Raw genomic sequence first — 15,747 nt, 5'->3', positions numbered from 1 at the left:
GAACAGGCATCTTGGGACTGTGTGGGGTGATGCTACCCAGTCCCCAAAGCACAGACGGATGCTTAATGAAACAGAATTTTGACATGGGGGTTCAGTGAACATGGATTAAACATATTACAACAGTTAATAGCAGACAATAGATTTCTAGTGGAAAGCACTAGCTAGATATTATGGGCAGCAGTCCTGCAAAGGCAGGGGAGATTGAGCAGGGGCTATTTGATAGAAGAATCTGTAAGCTGCTAAATTCTATGGCCTTCTACATTTTAGCGTAGATCTTAGTTTAGTTAGATCCTGGAGCGTCTCTTGAGTGTTAGACTGTGTTGTTCTTTGATCATGCACTGAGCAGGGCTGAATTTTGGCTGGCTGGCTGATGCCAAGAGCTTCATTGACAGGAAGGATTTTTTTTAATTGTCTGTGCATGTCATGCACCACCCTGCCTAGCATATTGCAGAGGGCTGTTCTAGAAAGTTGTCTTCTCACAGAGGGCCACCCCCTACCCCATGCATCTGTCTGCAGTGGGAACAGAGTCTGTCTTCACGGCTCTCTTACAAACCTCTCTCTCTTTTCTATTACAGATGCCAAGAGCTTGGCAGAAATGTTAATAAGGTGGGTGAGCAGGGCCTTGTTCCCCAGTATAACAACCTGTCTCGCTTGCTGGTGTAGTTCATGGCACCAAAGTGCACCCACAGGCTCTCTGCAAGCACACCTCCAGCTTACAGCGTAGATAGACCCGCAGGGACCGGGGGGGTCGCTGCCAAGCCGCCCTTGCTAATGCTGCTTGAAAGCGGACACAGCCAGTGGCTTTTCTCAAGGTATTGCTGGCCTCTCTGTTCCGGCAGCCGACGAATGTTGTGTGAGAAGTGGCCGTCTGGTGCTCTCCACTAGCCGGGCTGTTGGAATCCCTCAGTGGGAGCTGGGGATCATAACCAGTGCTAGCCCTGCCGGAGGGAGGCTGCCCTGAGAGGAGCAGGCTCTGAGGCCCAGCCCTGTGTGCAGGCAGTGGCTGCTCGCCTTGCCTTGCCGTCCTGCCTGCTTATTTGAGGTAGTGTGAGCATGCAGCGCAGCTGGGATTGGAGCCAGCTGACAAAGGAGCACAGTGGAATGCCTGTTTCACCCACCGGTAGGTGCATCGCTCTCTGCTTGTCTTTCAAACCATGGCCCAGCGATTTCCAATGCACAGCAGGCATCGGAAGGTGATGGGATGGTGACTTGTTCTTCATCAACAGCCATTTTGCTAGGTGTCTCCCACCGGCCCCACCAGGAAGACATGGTTCGTAGATCTGGTAGGTAAGACTGGGCTCAGTGAAGTGGAGGCTCTGCCGCATTCACCGGCTTCTCTTTTCTCTGCAGCAAGAATAACCGGAGCTTCGACACGCCAGTGAAAGGGCCTCCCCAGGGCCCCCGGCTGCACATCGATATTCCTCGTGTGCAACTGCTCATTGAGGATAAGGAGGGCATCAAGCAGCTGGGTGAGTGTGGCTCTTGCCTGAGATCTAATGACACTCGCCTTTATTACAGGATTTATTAAAGGATCAGTGAACAACCCTCTTCTCCCCCCGCCCTCCCACTCTTCCCTGGCTTCACCTTCCCGATAGCCCCACCAGCTGCTGGCTGTCTCCAGCTGGAGAGTGCATGCTGGGACACACCTCTGCTCATGCATCAGAGCTGAGGGAAGCTGCAGCAAGCACTGTGAGATGGGACAGGGATGGCCATACTGTGAGAGAACCAGCAGAAGGGACCTGGGGGGAGAGTATCTTTCCCCTACCACAGTTCTGGCCAGGGAAATATGTTTCCAGGTAAATATCTGCCTGCCCTAGTCTTTGAGTGCGAGCTCCCCATGACAAGGACACATCCTGACCAGGGCATGTCATCTTCCCCCTTTCTTTACCCCCCTGATATTTATTCTGGCTTCAGCCAAGCTGCCAAGATCTCTTGTGGTCATTCTCACTTGTCAGGCCACTTTTGGGGGCAATTGGGATAGAAACTGAGGGTCCTCAGGACACAGGCCGGGAGTCCCCTCTGCCCTGCCCCCATTTCCTGCCCAGGAAGGAGAAAGTGCCACTTCTGTGTCCCAGCTTGCAGCACACACACAGCTCAGTCCCCTAACTCTTCTCCTTGCAGGGGACGATAAAGCTACAATACCAGTGACAGACACTGAGTTCAGCCAAGCTGTGAATCCCCAGAGCTTCTGCACTGGGGTGTCCCTGCATCATCCAGCTCTGATACAAAACACAGGGCCCTTGATCGACATGTCCGACATTCGACCTGGAACCAGTGAGTACTGGAGGCTGTGTGTTTGTCTAGGCCCACTCGCATTGTTTGGAGAGGTGTGAGTCTGTGTCCAGACACAGACACCCATGCCTGATGATGGACAATAGACGCAGGCAGACATCCCACCAGCTTGTTTCTACACGGAGACTGCCATGGTTGCCAGGAGACACAAACAGACAGCCTTGTTTACCTGTGTCTGTCTATGTCCACTGGCAAGACGGGTATCCCCTGACCACAACATTAGTCTACCAGCCAGGTTTTAAAAGGGGTCTTAGTCATGAGTCAGGAGAATCCATCAGCTAGAAAAATGTGGTGGCTACCAGGCATCAGGCTCGTCTCTGGTGGTCATCACTGGGGCGGAAGCAGATGGGGGAAGTGCTGCAGTTTTTCTAGATCATGTGGTGTTTAAATTTTATCAGGAATCCAATCTGAAAAACCCTAAAATCACTAAAAGGGACGTAACTTGAAGTACAATCTGATTGTGACCAAAATGGCAGAAAGCTTCTAAATACAAGTGCTAAAACAATGGTGTGTTCAAAATAGTCCTGTTCTGGAAAGTCTGGGAAATATGTGGACCCCGGTGATATATTTTATGCATTTTCCCATCCTTTTTTGCCCTCGAGTGGTTCTTTCTGGTGTGTGGGGAAGGCAGAGGTGCTGTCTCTTTTGTCACTCGGTGCTGTTCCACATGAATGAAACGTGGTTTGGGGCAGGCTTCATGGCCAAGTTCCTGTGTAGCCTGGTGCTTGGCCTATGTCCTGCAGCTGTGGGGGCTGCCGGGCCGAGCCTGCCTTGGTACCTGTGCCCTCCCTGGCCTGGGGGAGGTCCCTTCCTTTGCTCTTACCCGTTGAAGCCCTTCCACTTTAGTTAAAGGGGCTTTGGGGCAAGCCTTTGTTGTCATTTCCTGGGTAGTCCAGCGGTTAAGCTTGCGTGCTGCGGGGCCTGCCGGGTCGAGCCTGCCATAGGGTGCTCCTGCCCTCTCTATTGCCACTTGAAGCCCTTCCACTTTAGTTAAAGGGGCTTTGGGCCAGGTCCCCTACCAGCCTCCCTCTCTAGTCCAGTGGTTAGGATATTCACCTGGGTTGTCGGAGAGCCGGGTTCAAATCCCCAGTCTGCTTGTTCAGCAGGGGTTTGCACCGGGCTGTCCGGCCTCCGTGGCGACCGTCCTTTAGGGTGTTCCGTCCTTGGGTGAGCCCCCTCTCTTTCTCAAGAGCCGCTGTCTTCTTGGGAGGGGGCTCTAACAAGGGCGGCCCACCCCTGATGCTCTCCTAGGAGGTGGAAGCCCCCAGCTCATGCCCCTCAACGTCGAAGGGGCGTGCCCTGGGGTCTGCCACAGCCTAGGTGCCTATCCTGATCACAGCGGATGAGAGAGGGGGGCGTTTTGCGTAAAGCAGCCATAACTCTTTAGTAAAAAGCAGCAAGAGGGCCTGCGAAACACCCCTTGCTCCAGTACGAGGGCTCCCATTTCACAGGCCAGACTGCCTCCCACAAGGCGACGGGGGGATTCGAACCAGGCTCAGCCACGCCCCAGGCAAGCGCTCTAACCCCTGGGGCATCCAGCGCTCTGCAAGACAGCCCGCTTCCAGTTAATATGTAGCGAAAGAGGAGCAGCGTCACAAGAAAAGACTCCAACGCCCACTCCATGAACAAGACTTGAACCAGCACCTACCCCATCCGCAGAGCAGGCGCCAAACCACAGGACCAGAGAGGAACCTGAGTGGGCCCAGCTGCCCGGCTCCCACTTAGTGATGTCATGACGTTGGCCCACCTTCAATAGGAAACCAGCACGTTGGAATAGGGGCTAGCCCAGGACTTAGGCCAGTCACTGGAGAGGCGAAAGACCAAGGTTCAAGTCCCGTCTCAGGGAGCATAAAGAGGATTTGAACCCTTCACCACACACCCACCAGGGCAGCACCCCGACCACTGGACTACCCAGGGCTCTACAGTGTTGGCCTGCAGCCCAATGGCAACATACTGCAAGCGGAGCAGCTTGGAGCGAAAAGAGCGCGGGAGCCCATGCACATGGGTACAGCCTAGCCCGGCACTTAGGCTGTTCACTTGAGGGGCAAGAGATCAAGGCTCCAATCCCTTCTCGGCAAGAAGGAGGCTCAAACCCCAGCCACCCACATGCCAGGCAGACACCCAAGCCGCTAAACTAGCCCGGGCTGTCCGCTTCTGTCCTCGGCCCTAGGTAATGAAAGCGGCACAACTTCAGCCAAAAAGGTCAATGGGCCCACCAGGCCCCACGAGAACACCTCTCACTCCAAGGAGTGGATATTTACTGGAGAGCTGGGAGACGGCTGTTCAGGTCCTTTCTCAGCAAGCGGAGTTGAACCCGCATCACCCACGTACTGGAAGTAGCACACCTTCGAGCGAAAAGAGCAAGGGAATCCACCCAGCTGGATATCTCCTAGCCCAGCACTTTGGCGATTGATTAGCGAGGTTAGTACTCCAGGCTCTTATTCCAGCACATCAAGATGAAAGGAGCTGTGAGCCCCCTCCAGCTCCTGGACTACAGCCGGCGGTGTAGGGGCTCTTAGGTCCCATTACTATTTAAGAGTTACTGAAAGTGGCCCACCTTTAACAGAACCTGTGGGATCCCCATGTCCAATAGCACTTCGGCCATGCGCCTGAGCTGTAAGAGCGCAAGTTTCAAATCTCTTTTCCTTCTTGCACCAAAAGGTGGATTTAAACCAGCCTCTGCCCTCTGGCTGGAGCTACACCCAAACCACCAGCCTAATGTGGGAATCTGAGAGTAGTCCTGGCTTAATTACTCTGTAATGAAAGGGGCACAGCCTCAGCCAGCTCTCAGCAGCAGCCTGCGTTGGGATATCCTTTGGTTCAGACAGTTGACCACTCACTTGAGAGAGAGCAAATCCTTCTTCAGATCCTGTCTCATGCAGACGTGGTTAAACCACACTCTGCCCCATACCAGGTGAGCCGCTTGACCCCTGTGCTAATGGTTATGAGGGCCGGGCAGGTGTTCTCTCAGCATGTTCATCAAAGAGGCAGCAAATCCCTGTTCAAATCCCTTTTCCTCAAGAGTCAGAGATGGGAAACGAACCCAGGGTGTCCCCTTCCCTGACTGAGGCCCCCATCCATCAAGCTGAAGGTCATAATGGAGGCTGGCTCTCCCCTCCCAGACCACCTTGCTGGACTTAGGCAGCCTTTGCGCGTGCCTCCCGCTCCAGGCCACCCAGGGAAGCTGGGCAGGGCAACGCCAATGTGCTCTGACTTTAAGAATCATGTTGGGACTGGAGCTTGAGGTAAGCCACAGGGGGCTTGCCTGAGGCAGCAATACATGTGATTAGAGACAGAAACAGACACCTGGGGACATATTAGAGCAAAAAAATAGGTGCCCAGGGAGCTTAGGTACTTACAGGGTTAGGGGACAGCGTGGGGCCAGTACTGAGCTCCCCCATGCTCAGTTCACCACCCCTCTCAGCTCTGGCTGCCGATAGCGCCAGCTCAAGCAGTGCTTTGATTCCTCACGTCTCCCTCCCTGTACAAACAGGTCATAGGGAAGGGGAGGTAGGACTCCCCACAAGACCCCACAATTGTACCCCTTACTCCCGACTGGGTCTGCGGGGGGGCATCGCCGTTCTCACGCCAGTCTGGCTCCATATTTACATTATAGAGCACTTTAAAATTAAACATAGATCAGGTACCAAGTGTGGCAGGAGTTGTACCTCAGCCACTCATCACCCCCAATCTGCACCGCACATGGGACCCAGGGCCTGAGTAGCACACACATTTCCAAGCAACTATGACTGCCTGGGAGCACTTGAGCACTTTGCAAAAGGAAATGCAGCCTTTGCGGCTCCCCCCTGGCTGCCGGCCTTCCTTGTCTTCGCTGTAGCAGCATAACGGTGTAGAATCAAAGTGAAAATCTAATACTGCTTAGATGATGGGGGGTTGGAGCTGTGGGTGGGTCAGGTAAGGGAAGGCGACTGTGATATGTTCTACATGAATACTGCCCTTTCCCCCCCAGCTTTGTGCAAAAGAAAAGTGATTTCTTCCAATCCCAAGAACAAGTATGGAACACCCGCTGTGGGATGTCAGCACAATAACTCCATGCTGTCATTCATAAACCTGCTCCGCTTGGCTGAGAAATTCTGAGGGCAAAGAGCAGAAACACTCAGCCCTGCTCACCCAGGGAAGCAGATACAACAGCCTCAGAGGTAGCTACATTGCTGCCTGTTGATGACTTTATAAATTAGAACTAGGACTTTGAATTCATGGCCTGGACAGATCTGCCTAGCCCCAGTTAATGAAAAAGCCATTAGTGACTAAATCCAGTAACCTTTGCTCAGTCTCACACACCAATTGAAGGTGGGTAACTACAACAGCCCAGCAGCAGCCTCTGTCTCAGGGATATCTTTGCTGTACCAAACATCTCTGGATTAAAAAGTGCCACCAGCAATAGCCTCCTTCAGGCAGTACCTGAAACATGGAAATTAGCTGCCATGCATGTGGAACCATGCAACAGCTCCGTCTCTTGCAGCTAGGAGACAGATAGCATGGGACAGCTTGTTCCTAACATGCTGTTGCTGCCACCTGCTCCAGAAGCCATCCTCACCTTTGTGCAGGGTGCAACAAGAACATGCAAATACCCCAGGGAAGATTTGGGGCACTCTACTGCATGCAACTGTGACAGGGAGGTGTGTTGTAACAGAGTATTGAACCCAGCCGACAGATTCTGAGGGGTAGTGGAAATGTTTCAACTATCTGCAAAGTGCTGTCACTAAATATAGCTCACACAAGAGTTGCAGTAGAGATTCAGCAGCTCCTAGTTACATGTAGGGATTACGTAAGAGTCCCGAGGTCTGTTTCGTTATTCACAGCAGACATGCTACAGTCCGTCTATTACGAGTTATTCCTGGTACAGAAGGTGCATACCTTCACTGTGATTGTATTGAGGGATAAGATCATGACAGTTGTTCCATGTGTGCTTCACACTGGTGTCAGGGGTCGAGCAGATAACGTCACCCTTTCATGCTTTGTAAGTAAGGGTCTAAATATCCACATCATGTCATAAAAATAGCAAGCACAAACATTCCTGAATCTGTCCCATGTACATGATGTATAATATTGTTCAAACACGCTCGCACTGTTATGTGAGTACAGACCCTTGCTCTAACAGAAGGCAAAAAAGGACAGGAAAATGCATAAAATATGTCACCTGGGCTAAGTGTTTTCCAACCTTCCCAGAGAAGTACTAGCTGGAGTACAAAGTTGCATTATCAATTTTATTTAGAAACTTCCTGCCAATTTTCCAAGAGTTCTGGCTCTGATTTCTTCAGGCTGTATGCCTGTTACCATTTAACTGTTACATGATGTAGAAAACCTGCACCACCAACCACCAGCATCTCCACCCACCCCAGTGAGGACCACCAGATATGTGCCTAACAGGTGTTAGCCATCAAACGTGTCTTGCGGCTGAGTCACCCCTGCGTGCCCAAAATGGCTCTGGGCTGGTAGACTATGGCCAGACTTGTCTAGCAGTACATACTTGTCCATACATCTGTGTTTGCCTGGGGCTAGCTCTAGACACAGGTCCACCCATAGAGAGGTGAGTCCTGGGGAAGGCTTGGTGTTTGCCTCTTGGGAGTACATCTTTCTCTACTCTCAGAGAACAAACCTGACTTTGCCATGTAACTTCTGTGCTTTAGATCCAGTTTCCAGGAAGAGCGTGAAGTCCGCACACAGCACCCGGAACAGGTACTCCAGCCAATGGACTCTCACCAAATGCCAAGCGTCCACTCCTGCACGTACCCTTACCTCGGACTGGAGGACTGTGGGGTCCCAGCATGGAATTACGGTCACTGAGAGTGACAGCTACAGCGCCAGTTTATCTCAGGACACAGGTGAGTCAGAAGGACGAGGAACAGGGTCACAGGGATCACTGCTCAAGGGAGAGGCCAGGCAGCACTGCTCAGCTACCCACTTCTTCACTACTGCCCCATGTACCCTCGGCCATCTCTCCAGCAGGAAGCAGCTCAGGATATCCCCAGGATGCCCCCTCCCTCTCTTGGGGGCTGCTTTTCTCCTGCCACCCATCTTTCATGCCTGTTTTCTTCAGTGTCCAGGCAGAGCATACTCTGCAGTCAGCATTGTGAACAGCTGGGGCACGTCCCAGGCATGGCTGACAGACACATTCCCATGCCGCACGCGACTTTGCCTCTCACAAGGGACAAGCCTGCTAGCAGAGAACACCCCCTCCGATTTCGGCGTGCTGTGTAACACACACACAGCTGTGCGCTGGGTTTGGTTAAATAAAACAACGGTGTCCTTTGTGTGTGTGTGTGTTCTAAAATAGAAATACAACTCAGGAAATATCATTTAAAAAGACACCACAGTCCCACCAAACATTTTCATCTTTGGTGATTTCGTGAGAGTTTAACTTGTTTAGATTCCAATGTAAAGTTTTGGACAAAATTCAGAGGGCTTCATTTTCATGCCGTTCTTTCAAAATAAAATGTAGTCAGACTCAGCCAGCGCCTGTGGAGCATTTCCACCCAGCTGTGCTCTCCCCATTCTGCACCCGCCCCATGCTGCCTCTGACTGTGTCCCTTGTTTTCAGACAAAGGGCGGAACAGCATGGTGTCTACGGAGAGCGCCTCCTCCACCTACGAAGAGCTAGCCCGGGCCTATGAGCACGCCAAACTGGAAGAGCAACTACAGCATGCCAAGTTCGAGATCACAGAGTGTTTCATCTCAGATAGCTCTTCCGACCAGATGACCACAGGAACCAACGAGAACGCAGATAGCATGACATCCATGAGCACCCCCTCCGAGCCAGGTATCTGCAGGTTCACCGCCTCCCCGCCCAAGCCCCAGGACAGCGACAGAGGCAAGAATGTGGCAGTGCCCATCCCACACAGAGCTAACAAGAGTAAGTATCTTTCTGATGGCTAAGAACCTGCTCCCCCCCGTCACCCAGGCAGGAGTCAGGGGACAGCTTGGCTATTGAGAGAACCTGGTTCCAGCCACAAAGGGCTAATGCTTAGCATGGCATGGTCAGCCTGTGGAACGCGCACAGCCCCCCGGGGATGTGTTTTCAAGCAGCCCTGCTGTTCCAACCAAAAAGGGCAGCCTCTGTCTCTCTGCAGTGGTGCAGGTGTGGACACAACCAGAATATGAGTGCTCACCTACATCCGCTGCATCGTTTTTCTGTGACTGGCTTTGCCCTAGCTACCGAAAGAATTCTAGAAGAATGGAAAAGAATAGGGTTTATTTTACACAGGAGTTTGATCATGATTTCCCAGTCTTTAAGAGCACCCAGGCTTGGAAAGGGAAATGATTACTTACCACAGAACGCGTTTCCGCATCAGTTTTGTACCTTCCTGCACTCCTGGCCTATGGAACGACAAACTGACAACCAGACAGAGTTTCTACTCTCAACAGGAATCGAGTGGCACTGACCGTGTTGCTGTCCTCTAGGTTGCACACACCTACTTAATCTTTTGCGCTGGTAACTTAGAACCTTCAGCTTCACAGCGTGATCTGTGCTTCCTAAGCCCGCTTTCCTTCTCCCACTAGCCTGACCTGTCCATTAGGTGTGCTATACCCAGATGACCCATGGTAATGTGTTATTTGGGGTGCATGTGTTGGATTTTGTAATCACCTCTGAAATGCTTAGCCAGTTACAGTCAGCACCTGCCAGAGACAAGAGCATCCAAGTCAATCTGGCGACTGGAGGGATCCATTGCTGAGAAAAGTCAGGGCTCAGTCCTGCAAACATGAGTCGTCCCCCCCCTTCTTTGAGCTCAGTGGACTCCTCTGATATTACTTCCCCATCCATCAATGTTTGTAGAACTGGGTCCTAGAAGAGCGCATGATTTTGTTTGGCTAAGCGAGACTTTAGGAGTGGGGACACAGGTGATGTCTAACCATCAAGCGAGGGGAATCTTACCACCAGAAGTTTTCTCCTGATAGCCCACAATGCATTAGGATGTGAAAGGAAGTCCTATTAATGGCAATTGGATGGACTCAATCCCGCAGTTCCAGGTAGCTGGGCTAGACGAGTTAACACCTTCGCCCCCTCTCCCCCTAGCAAGACAGCACTCTCCTCCTGAACCCCGATTCTGTGCATTCAGGGACTGCCTCTGTGCTGTATGGGTGCTCTTGCTGCCTTGCTAGCTTCAGGCAATGCTTTTCCATCTAGGGGCCAGACCATTCCAAGGTGCTGAGAAATCGTGGCTAGCTTTCTGTTGTACCTGTTCTAGAGATGCCGTCAGGTGCTGACCTATAGAGAGTTCATATCTGGCACAGGGCTGGTATGATCTTACAACAATCACTCCCGCTTTAGCATTCACCAGTCCCGGATCTGCGATCGTCTGTGTCAGAGCCGCCTGCTTTTGCATTGCTTCATGAGCTACCATCTCTAGAAGGAAACAAGATAGAAAGGGTCACCTACTGTCCTAGAACCTTCTTCTGCCTTCGCAGTGACGGGTCCTTGGGGCCTGGGTTTCCTTCTCTCTACCCCTCCGGTGAAGGCTTCTGGGCTGGGGGACGTTAGAATGAAATGATCCTCTCGAACCTCAGCCATGAAAGCCCATGGGCAGAGCGAGAGAAAAGGGACACCAGTCCCAGCCAACTAAACCAAACTCCAACGTCTTTCTTCCCCCTTCAGTTATCACTATTTCAATTGCATTTCAGCAGCAGAGGCATGGTCAGAGACCTGGGGCCTCTCAGTTCTCATCCTTCTGTACCTGTTTCCTCCTGATAACACGACTCTACATCAGGGCAGATTCATCAGCTAGTGTTCCCAAAACGTCACCGCAGAAGATAGCAAATATAAGAACCCTGCTTGTCCTGGAGTGGAATAATGTTTAAGACTCCAACTAGTCTCATGACAGCTGCAGCCACGAAATTAAACAGAGGAGGGCTATCCCAAAGACACAGTAAGGAAGATTGAAAATAAATCTTCTCATGCTTCATAATTTCCATCCAAATAGTCACCTGTCTCTGTTACCGGGCAGGAAGAGCGGCAGATCAGCCATATATTAACTAGCTTGGGTTCTTTATTCATCTTCAGAGAGGAGAGTATCAAACAGTGCAGCACAAAGTGCTGGGATCTTTCCTCTCTGAACCTGGTAAGAATGGAGCAAAGGCAGAGCAAGATTGCTGGGGAGAAAGCACGTAAACAAACCAGGCCTGCCCTGCGTAAAAAGAGGAGAGCTACGAAGAGTGAAAGCCAAACCAGTGCTTGTTCCCAGGCACACACAGGGGTCAGTACCCTGGCTTCCCACAAGCCAACTCTGTTAGACTGCCAGGCATTTCAAGCACCTTACCCTGTCTGTTTGTTCCCTGCAGGCGATTACTGCAACCTTCCCTTGTACATGAAATCCGAAGCATTCTTCCGCAAGCCTGACCTCCACGATCCTTGTCCAGTGGTCCCACCCAGGGAAGCCTCCGTCCGAAACCTGGCCAGGGCTTATCACACACAAACGCGGCACATGACGCTAGACCCAGGCAGCAAGCCTTTGGGCCTGCCACACCCGGGTGCCTCCACAGCTACGTTACCTCAGAGACCTCTGACCATGTCTGCCGCAGCAAATGCCGCTTCTGCCACTATTCCTGCCGCTGCCGCCGCCACCGATCCCACCGCTGCCCCCAGTGCTGAGTCACGCATGCCCACACACACCAAAACGGGAGGCTCGAGAGACTCTTTGCTGGAAATGAGCACGTCCGGCGTAGGGAGATCTCAAAAACAGGGGGCTGGAGCATACTCCAAATCCTACACCCTTGTGTAGGAAACGGGAACCCCATTGAAAACAAAACTCTGCTGGCTCCCCACATTATTTATATGGAAATAAAATAAACTTGTGTATATAACGAACTCTTTTGTATAAATTAAACTATTTTCTTCTCCTCCAAAACTGAAAAAGAAGCCAGGGCACAAAGAATTTGATGTTACAGATTTTAAAATATATATAGATATATATATATATGTGTGATCTTATATATATATTTCACATCATTTTGAAAGGGGCACAAAGAGACTCAGCGATTTTTTTCCCTGATATTACTGGTGGTTTTGAAAAGCAAATTCTCAAAGACATCGCATGCTGTTTACTGTTCTGAAAACAACAGGAGTTGCTTTGATTTGCAAATGCTTATGTGTTAATACCTTTTTCTATGAAAAAAACCCAGCGCCGTGTGCAATAAAGGTTATGTTTATATGTCGGAGTTTTCCATTTGACTCAAGCGTCAGGATTGCACTACAAGTGGACTGGGGTGGGAAAGGATCTCAAAATAGCTGTGCGAAGGGTTTAGTGCTACTTGGCTTTTCAATAGCTCTTGGCGGTTTTTGCGTCTCCCTAGACAACATGGCAGGAAAGTTTTAGCCAGGATCCTAAGCTTGCAGGGAGGCCTGGACTGGAGAGGCACATGCCAGTCCATCTCAGAGTAGCAGAAGCTTCTTCCCCGCCCATGCTGCCTAGAGGACAAGTGTCAGGGCAGCTGGGGCCAGCAGGAATTCCAAGGGCCTAGGCTTCCGCCTACCTTTGGTTTTGCTACTCAGGAGTGGCTGTGAGCCTGCAGCAGGGCAGGGAGCAGGCCGTTCAGCTGTCTGCAGACACAATGCCTCAGTGGCTCTGAGTTGGCTGGGCAAAGTCACAGAGGAAGAAACCAGTGGAACTGCAGAGAGGGGCAAGGAGGCTGCCAGATACGCAGGAGGCTTGGTCGCCCTCGCTGCGCTCCCAGCCCCACAAAGGGATGTGCCAGGATAGCAACCTCTGACCTCAGGAGGATTCCATGAAGGAACAGGACCCAACGGGGTAGTTATTTGGCACTGGAGCGGGTTCTAGCAGGGATCCAAAGCATGAAGTAGGGTGCTCTTCGGGCCGCTATATCGGAGCAGTGCCGCTGTACACAGCACGCCTTGCTCCGCACGCAGACACACTTCTCTTCCGAAAGCGTTGGACTTCTGCAACCCTCTGCCTTTCCCTCAACACAGCCAACGAGATGCCGAACGCAACGTGTTCTCAGCAGAGAGGAATGATGCATGTGCGACATGGGATCGTTACAGCATAGCAGAGGCACCGTCTCCATTTGAAATCCTGGCTAAAGTTAATTGGGAGACATTTTCTACATAAACTGACCTTACACAGTCAGTTCATTTAAAGTCTTTTTGTCTAATCTAGTTTTCCAAGGGCAATTTTGCTCCAAACAAACACAGATTAGAGGTTTTCTATTTAGATTCTGTTCACAAGACAACGGACCTTGGTTCCCATGTAGAACATCCCAACACTATTTTAGAGTCTGCATAATCGGGTTGGGATGGCTGCTGCTAGCAGCCACGAAGGGAGCCGTGTGGGAGCCAGCACACTGATCACTCCGCGCAGCCAGGGTGCTGGGTGTGGGTAAAGCAGGAGCGGGCTGGCCGGAGCTGAAGGGAGAGCCCGGTCACAAGCGGGGCTTGGCCAGGATCCAGCTGTCAGCCAGAGACAGGGAAGCTTGAGAGTCAGCCAGGCTGAACTGGGGGGGATGGAGAATGCTGCAGGCATTCCAACGGATACAGCCACAAGCCCTGCTGGGATGGCAGGCATTTCACCAGTCTGGGGAGAAGCAGACCCACGTACAACCACAGCTATTTCAGAATCTGACAAGTCCTGCCACGGGCAAGAGAAGTCAGCGGGGGCTGGACCTCTGTAAAACGGGCCTGGAGATGATCCCAAAGCGTTCGTACTGACTTTAGAAAGAACTGCTGCTCGTGCAGGGTGGGGTGAAGAGTTATGGGCCCTCTGGTTAGCCCTGACCTGTCAGGAGAAGCCCAAGTGCCTACAGGTCACGGAGCAAAGAGCAGGCCAAGAACTAGAGCATCCTAAAGGTGGCTCCCTGGGCCCATGTAGGCATGCACCAGGTGGACAGATGGGGTAAGGCCCAGAGCATTTGTGCCGAAGTTGATGGATTGGGTTAACTGATGGCTGAGACCAAGGGAAGAAGATGTAGAAGCCATCATGAATGCTGGGATGTTAGAGCCGTTTATGCAGAGCCGCCCAGATACCAGGAGACCCCAACCAGAGATGGAGGCAGCAATAAAATTGGTCAAGGGGCGTCCCAAGATTTTCCAAGGAAAGCAACTTGTTTGACACCAGCAGGAAGAGCGGGGAGGGGAGATCCCTGATGCAGAATGACCTGAGGGCGTGAGACAGGAAGAAACGAAGGCCGCTTCAGCCGGCCAGGATACAAACTGCTACCGGTGCGGTGGAAAAGGCCACGGCACGCAGGACTGCTCGTATATGGAACGCGGACGGGGAATATTGCAGTGGGGCTGGGATGATGGGAGGCTCTCAGAAGGGAGTAAAAATTATTCCTGCAAGGGTGGGCCGGCAACCGGAGATGGGGTTATTGCTTCAGAGGCCAGTTACTCGCTCTTGTAGAACAGGCTGGGTAAATCGCAGTGGTTTGGGAGGGGTACACGACCTAGGAACAGAGTGAGTACAAGGAGAGGAAAGGACCTTCTCCAGCAGCTGTCATGCCATTAGAGGTATGTGGGAGGTTCAGCTGGAAGAGGGTTGGGGAGGCAGGAACCTTGCCCACCCTGGGGTTGTGGGGACTGGCTGGAACCCATTCCCTTTAAGTACACGAAGAGAGGCAGGTGGAGGGAACCTCAATGGATGGCAGGAAAAAGAGGGGGCGAGGGTCAAGCATGGGAGCCAGACCCACAAGCCAAAAACCTGAGGCCCAGATAGGAAATGCCGGAGTGGAGGAAACCCTAGATAAATACCAAGGAGCCAAGCAAGTGTGGCCCAGACGGGAATCTGGAGAAAGGGGTGAAGCAGTAAAGGGCACCTGTACCAGGACAACCCAAAGGAAGAGTCAGGGGCAAACCCACTGTACTCCAGTTGGGGACCCAGAGGAGGTGGAGATACCCCAAGGGCATAATGCCTAACGGAGCAGAGATCAACAGACCATGAGGTGCTGGGTGGGGAAAATGCCACAGCGTTGGGGGAGACACAGGGCAAAAGTCTGTGGGGTGCCCCCAGCATGATAACCTGTGGGTCGAAACAGAGTTGTGGGGTAGGCGCCTACCTAAGGCCTGCTCATTCTGTGGCTGGAGAATTGGAAATGCTCACAGAAAGCCAGACTACAGGAACTGCAGAGGCAGTGAGGGATCGCCACCCCGCTAAGGAAGGTAGGGCGTGGACCGGGACAAACCTGATCCCCCTTAGAACAGGGGTCCCAGCTAAGCCAGGAGAAACAAAAGGAGGGGGCATGTGACAAGGCGCTCTCCACAGCTAGGGGAGCCTTTCGGAAGCCAGCAACCCCTGGCCCCTTAGAGCCGTGGTTCCCCAACCTTTGTGAGTGAAAGCCCCACCAGTTAACACTAGGTAAAACAGGCGCCCCCACCCCACCCCCTGACCTGGCCATAAACACACACAACCCCTATAAACACATATCATGGTGATAACAGTGCCACTGAATGACATAAATCATCATAAATGACTTACCTGGAGTAAGAAACCA

General features: G+C 52.1%; 1 protein-coding gene across 3 annotated transcripts in view; it reads left to right on the top strand.

The window, feature by feature from the left end:
* Window positions 1–12,458, top strand: part of DSCAML1 (DS cell adhesion molecule like 1) — a 240,265-nt gene extending 227,807 nt beyond the window's left edge. For all 3 annotated transcript variants that reach the window (XM_067566043.1, XM_067566036.1, XM_067566030.1), the window contains 6 exons: window positions 576–606; window positions 1,351–1,469; window positions 2,122–2,274; window positions 7,944–8,138; window positions 8,855–9,166; window positions 11,590–12,458. In XM_067566043.1, the coding sequence (XP_067422144.1) occupies window positions 576–606; window positions 1,351–1,469; window positions 2,122–2,274; window positions 7,944–8,138; window positions 8,855–9,166; window positions 11,590–12,029 (1,250 nt within the window). In that variant the 3' untranslated portion in view covers window positions 12,030–12,458. The remainder of the gene's footprint in view (window positions 1–575; window positions 607–1,350; window positions 1,470–2,121; window positions 2,275–7,943; window positions 8,139–8,854; window positions 9,167–11,589) is intronic.
* The last annotated feature ends 3,289 nt before the right edge of the window (window positions 12,459–15,747 follow it).

This window comes from Emydura macquarii, unplaced genomic scaffold, assembly GCF_026122565.2.
Source record: "Emydura macquarii macquarii isolate MOO-44397 ecotype Brisbane River unplaced genomic scaffold, CSIRO-AGI_Emac_v2 contig_312, whole genome shotgun sequence".
Classification (NCBI taxonomy): domain Eukaryota; kingdom Metazoa; phylum Chordata; order Testudines; family Chelidae; genus Emydura; species Emydura macquarii.
Note: the sequence above shows the minus strand (reverse complement) of the source record. Positions and strands in the feature narration are given on the sequence as shown.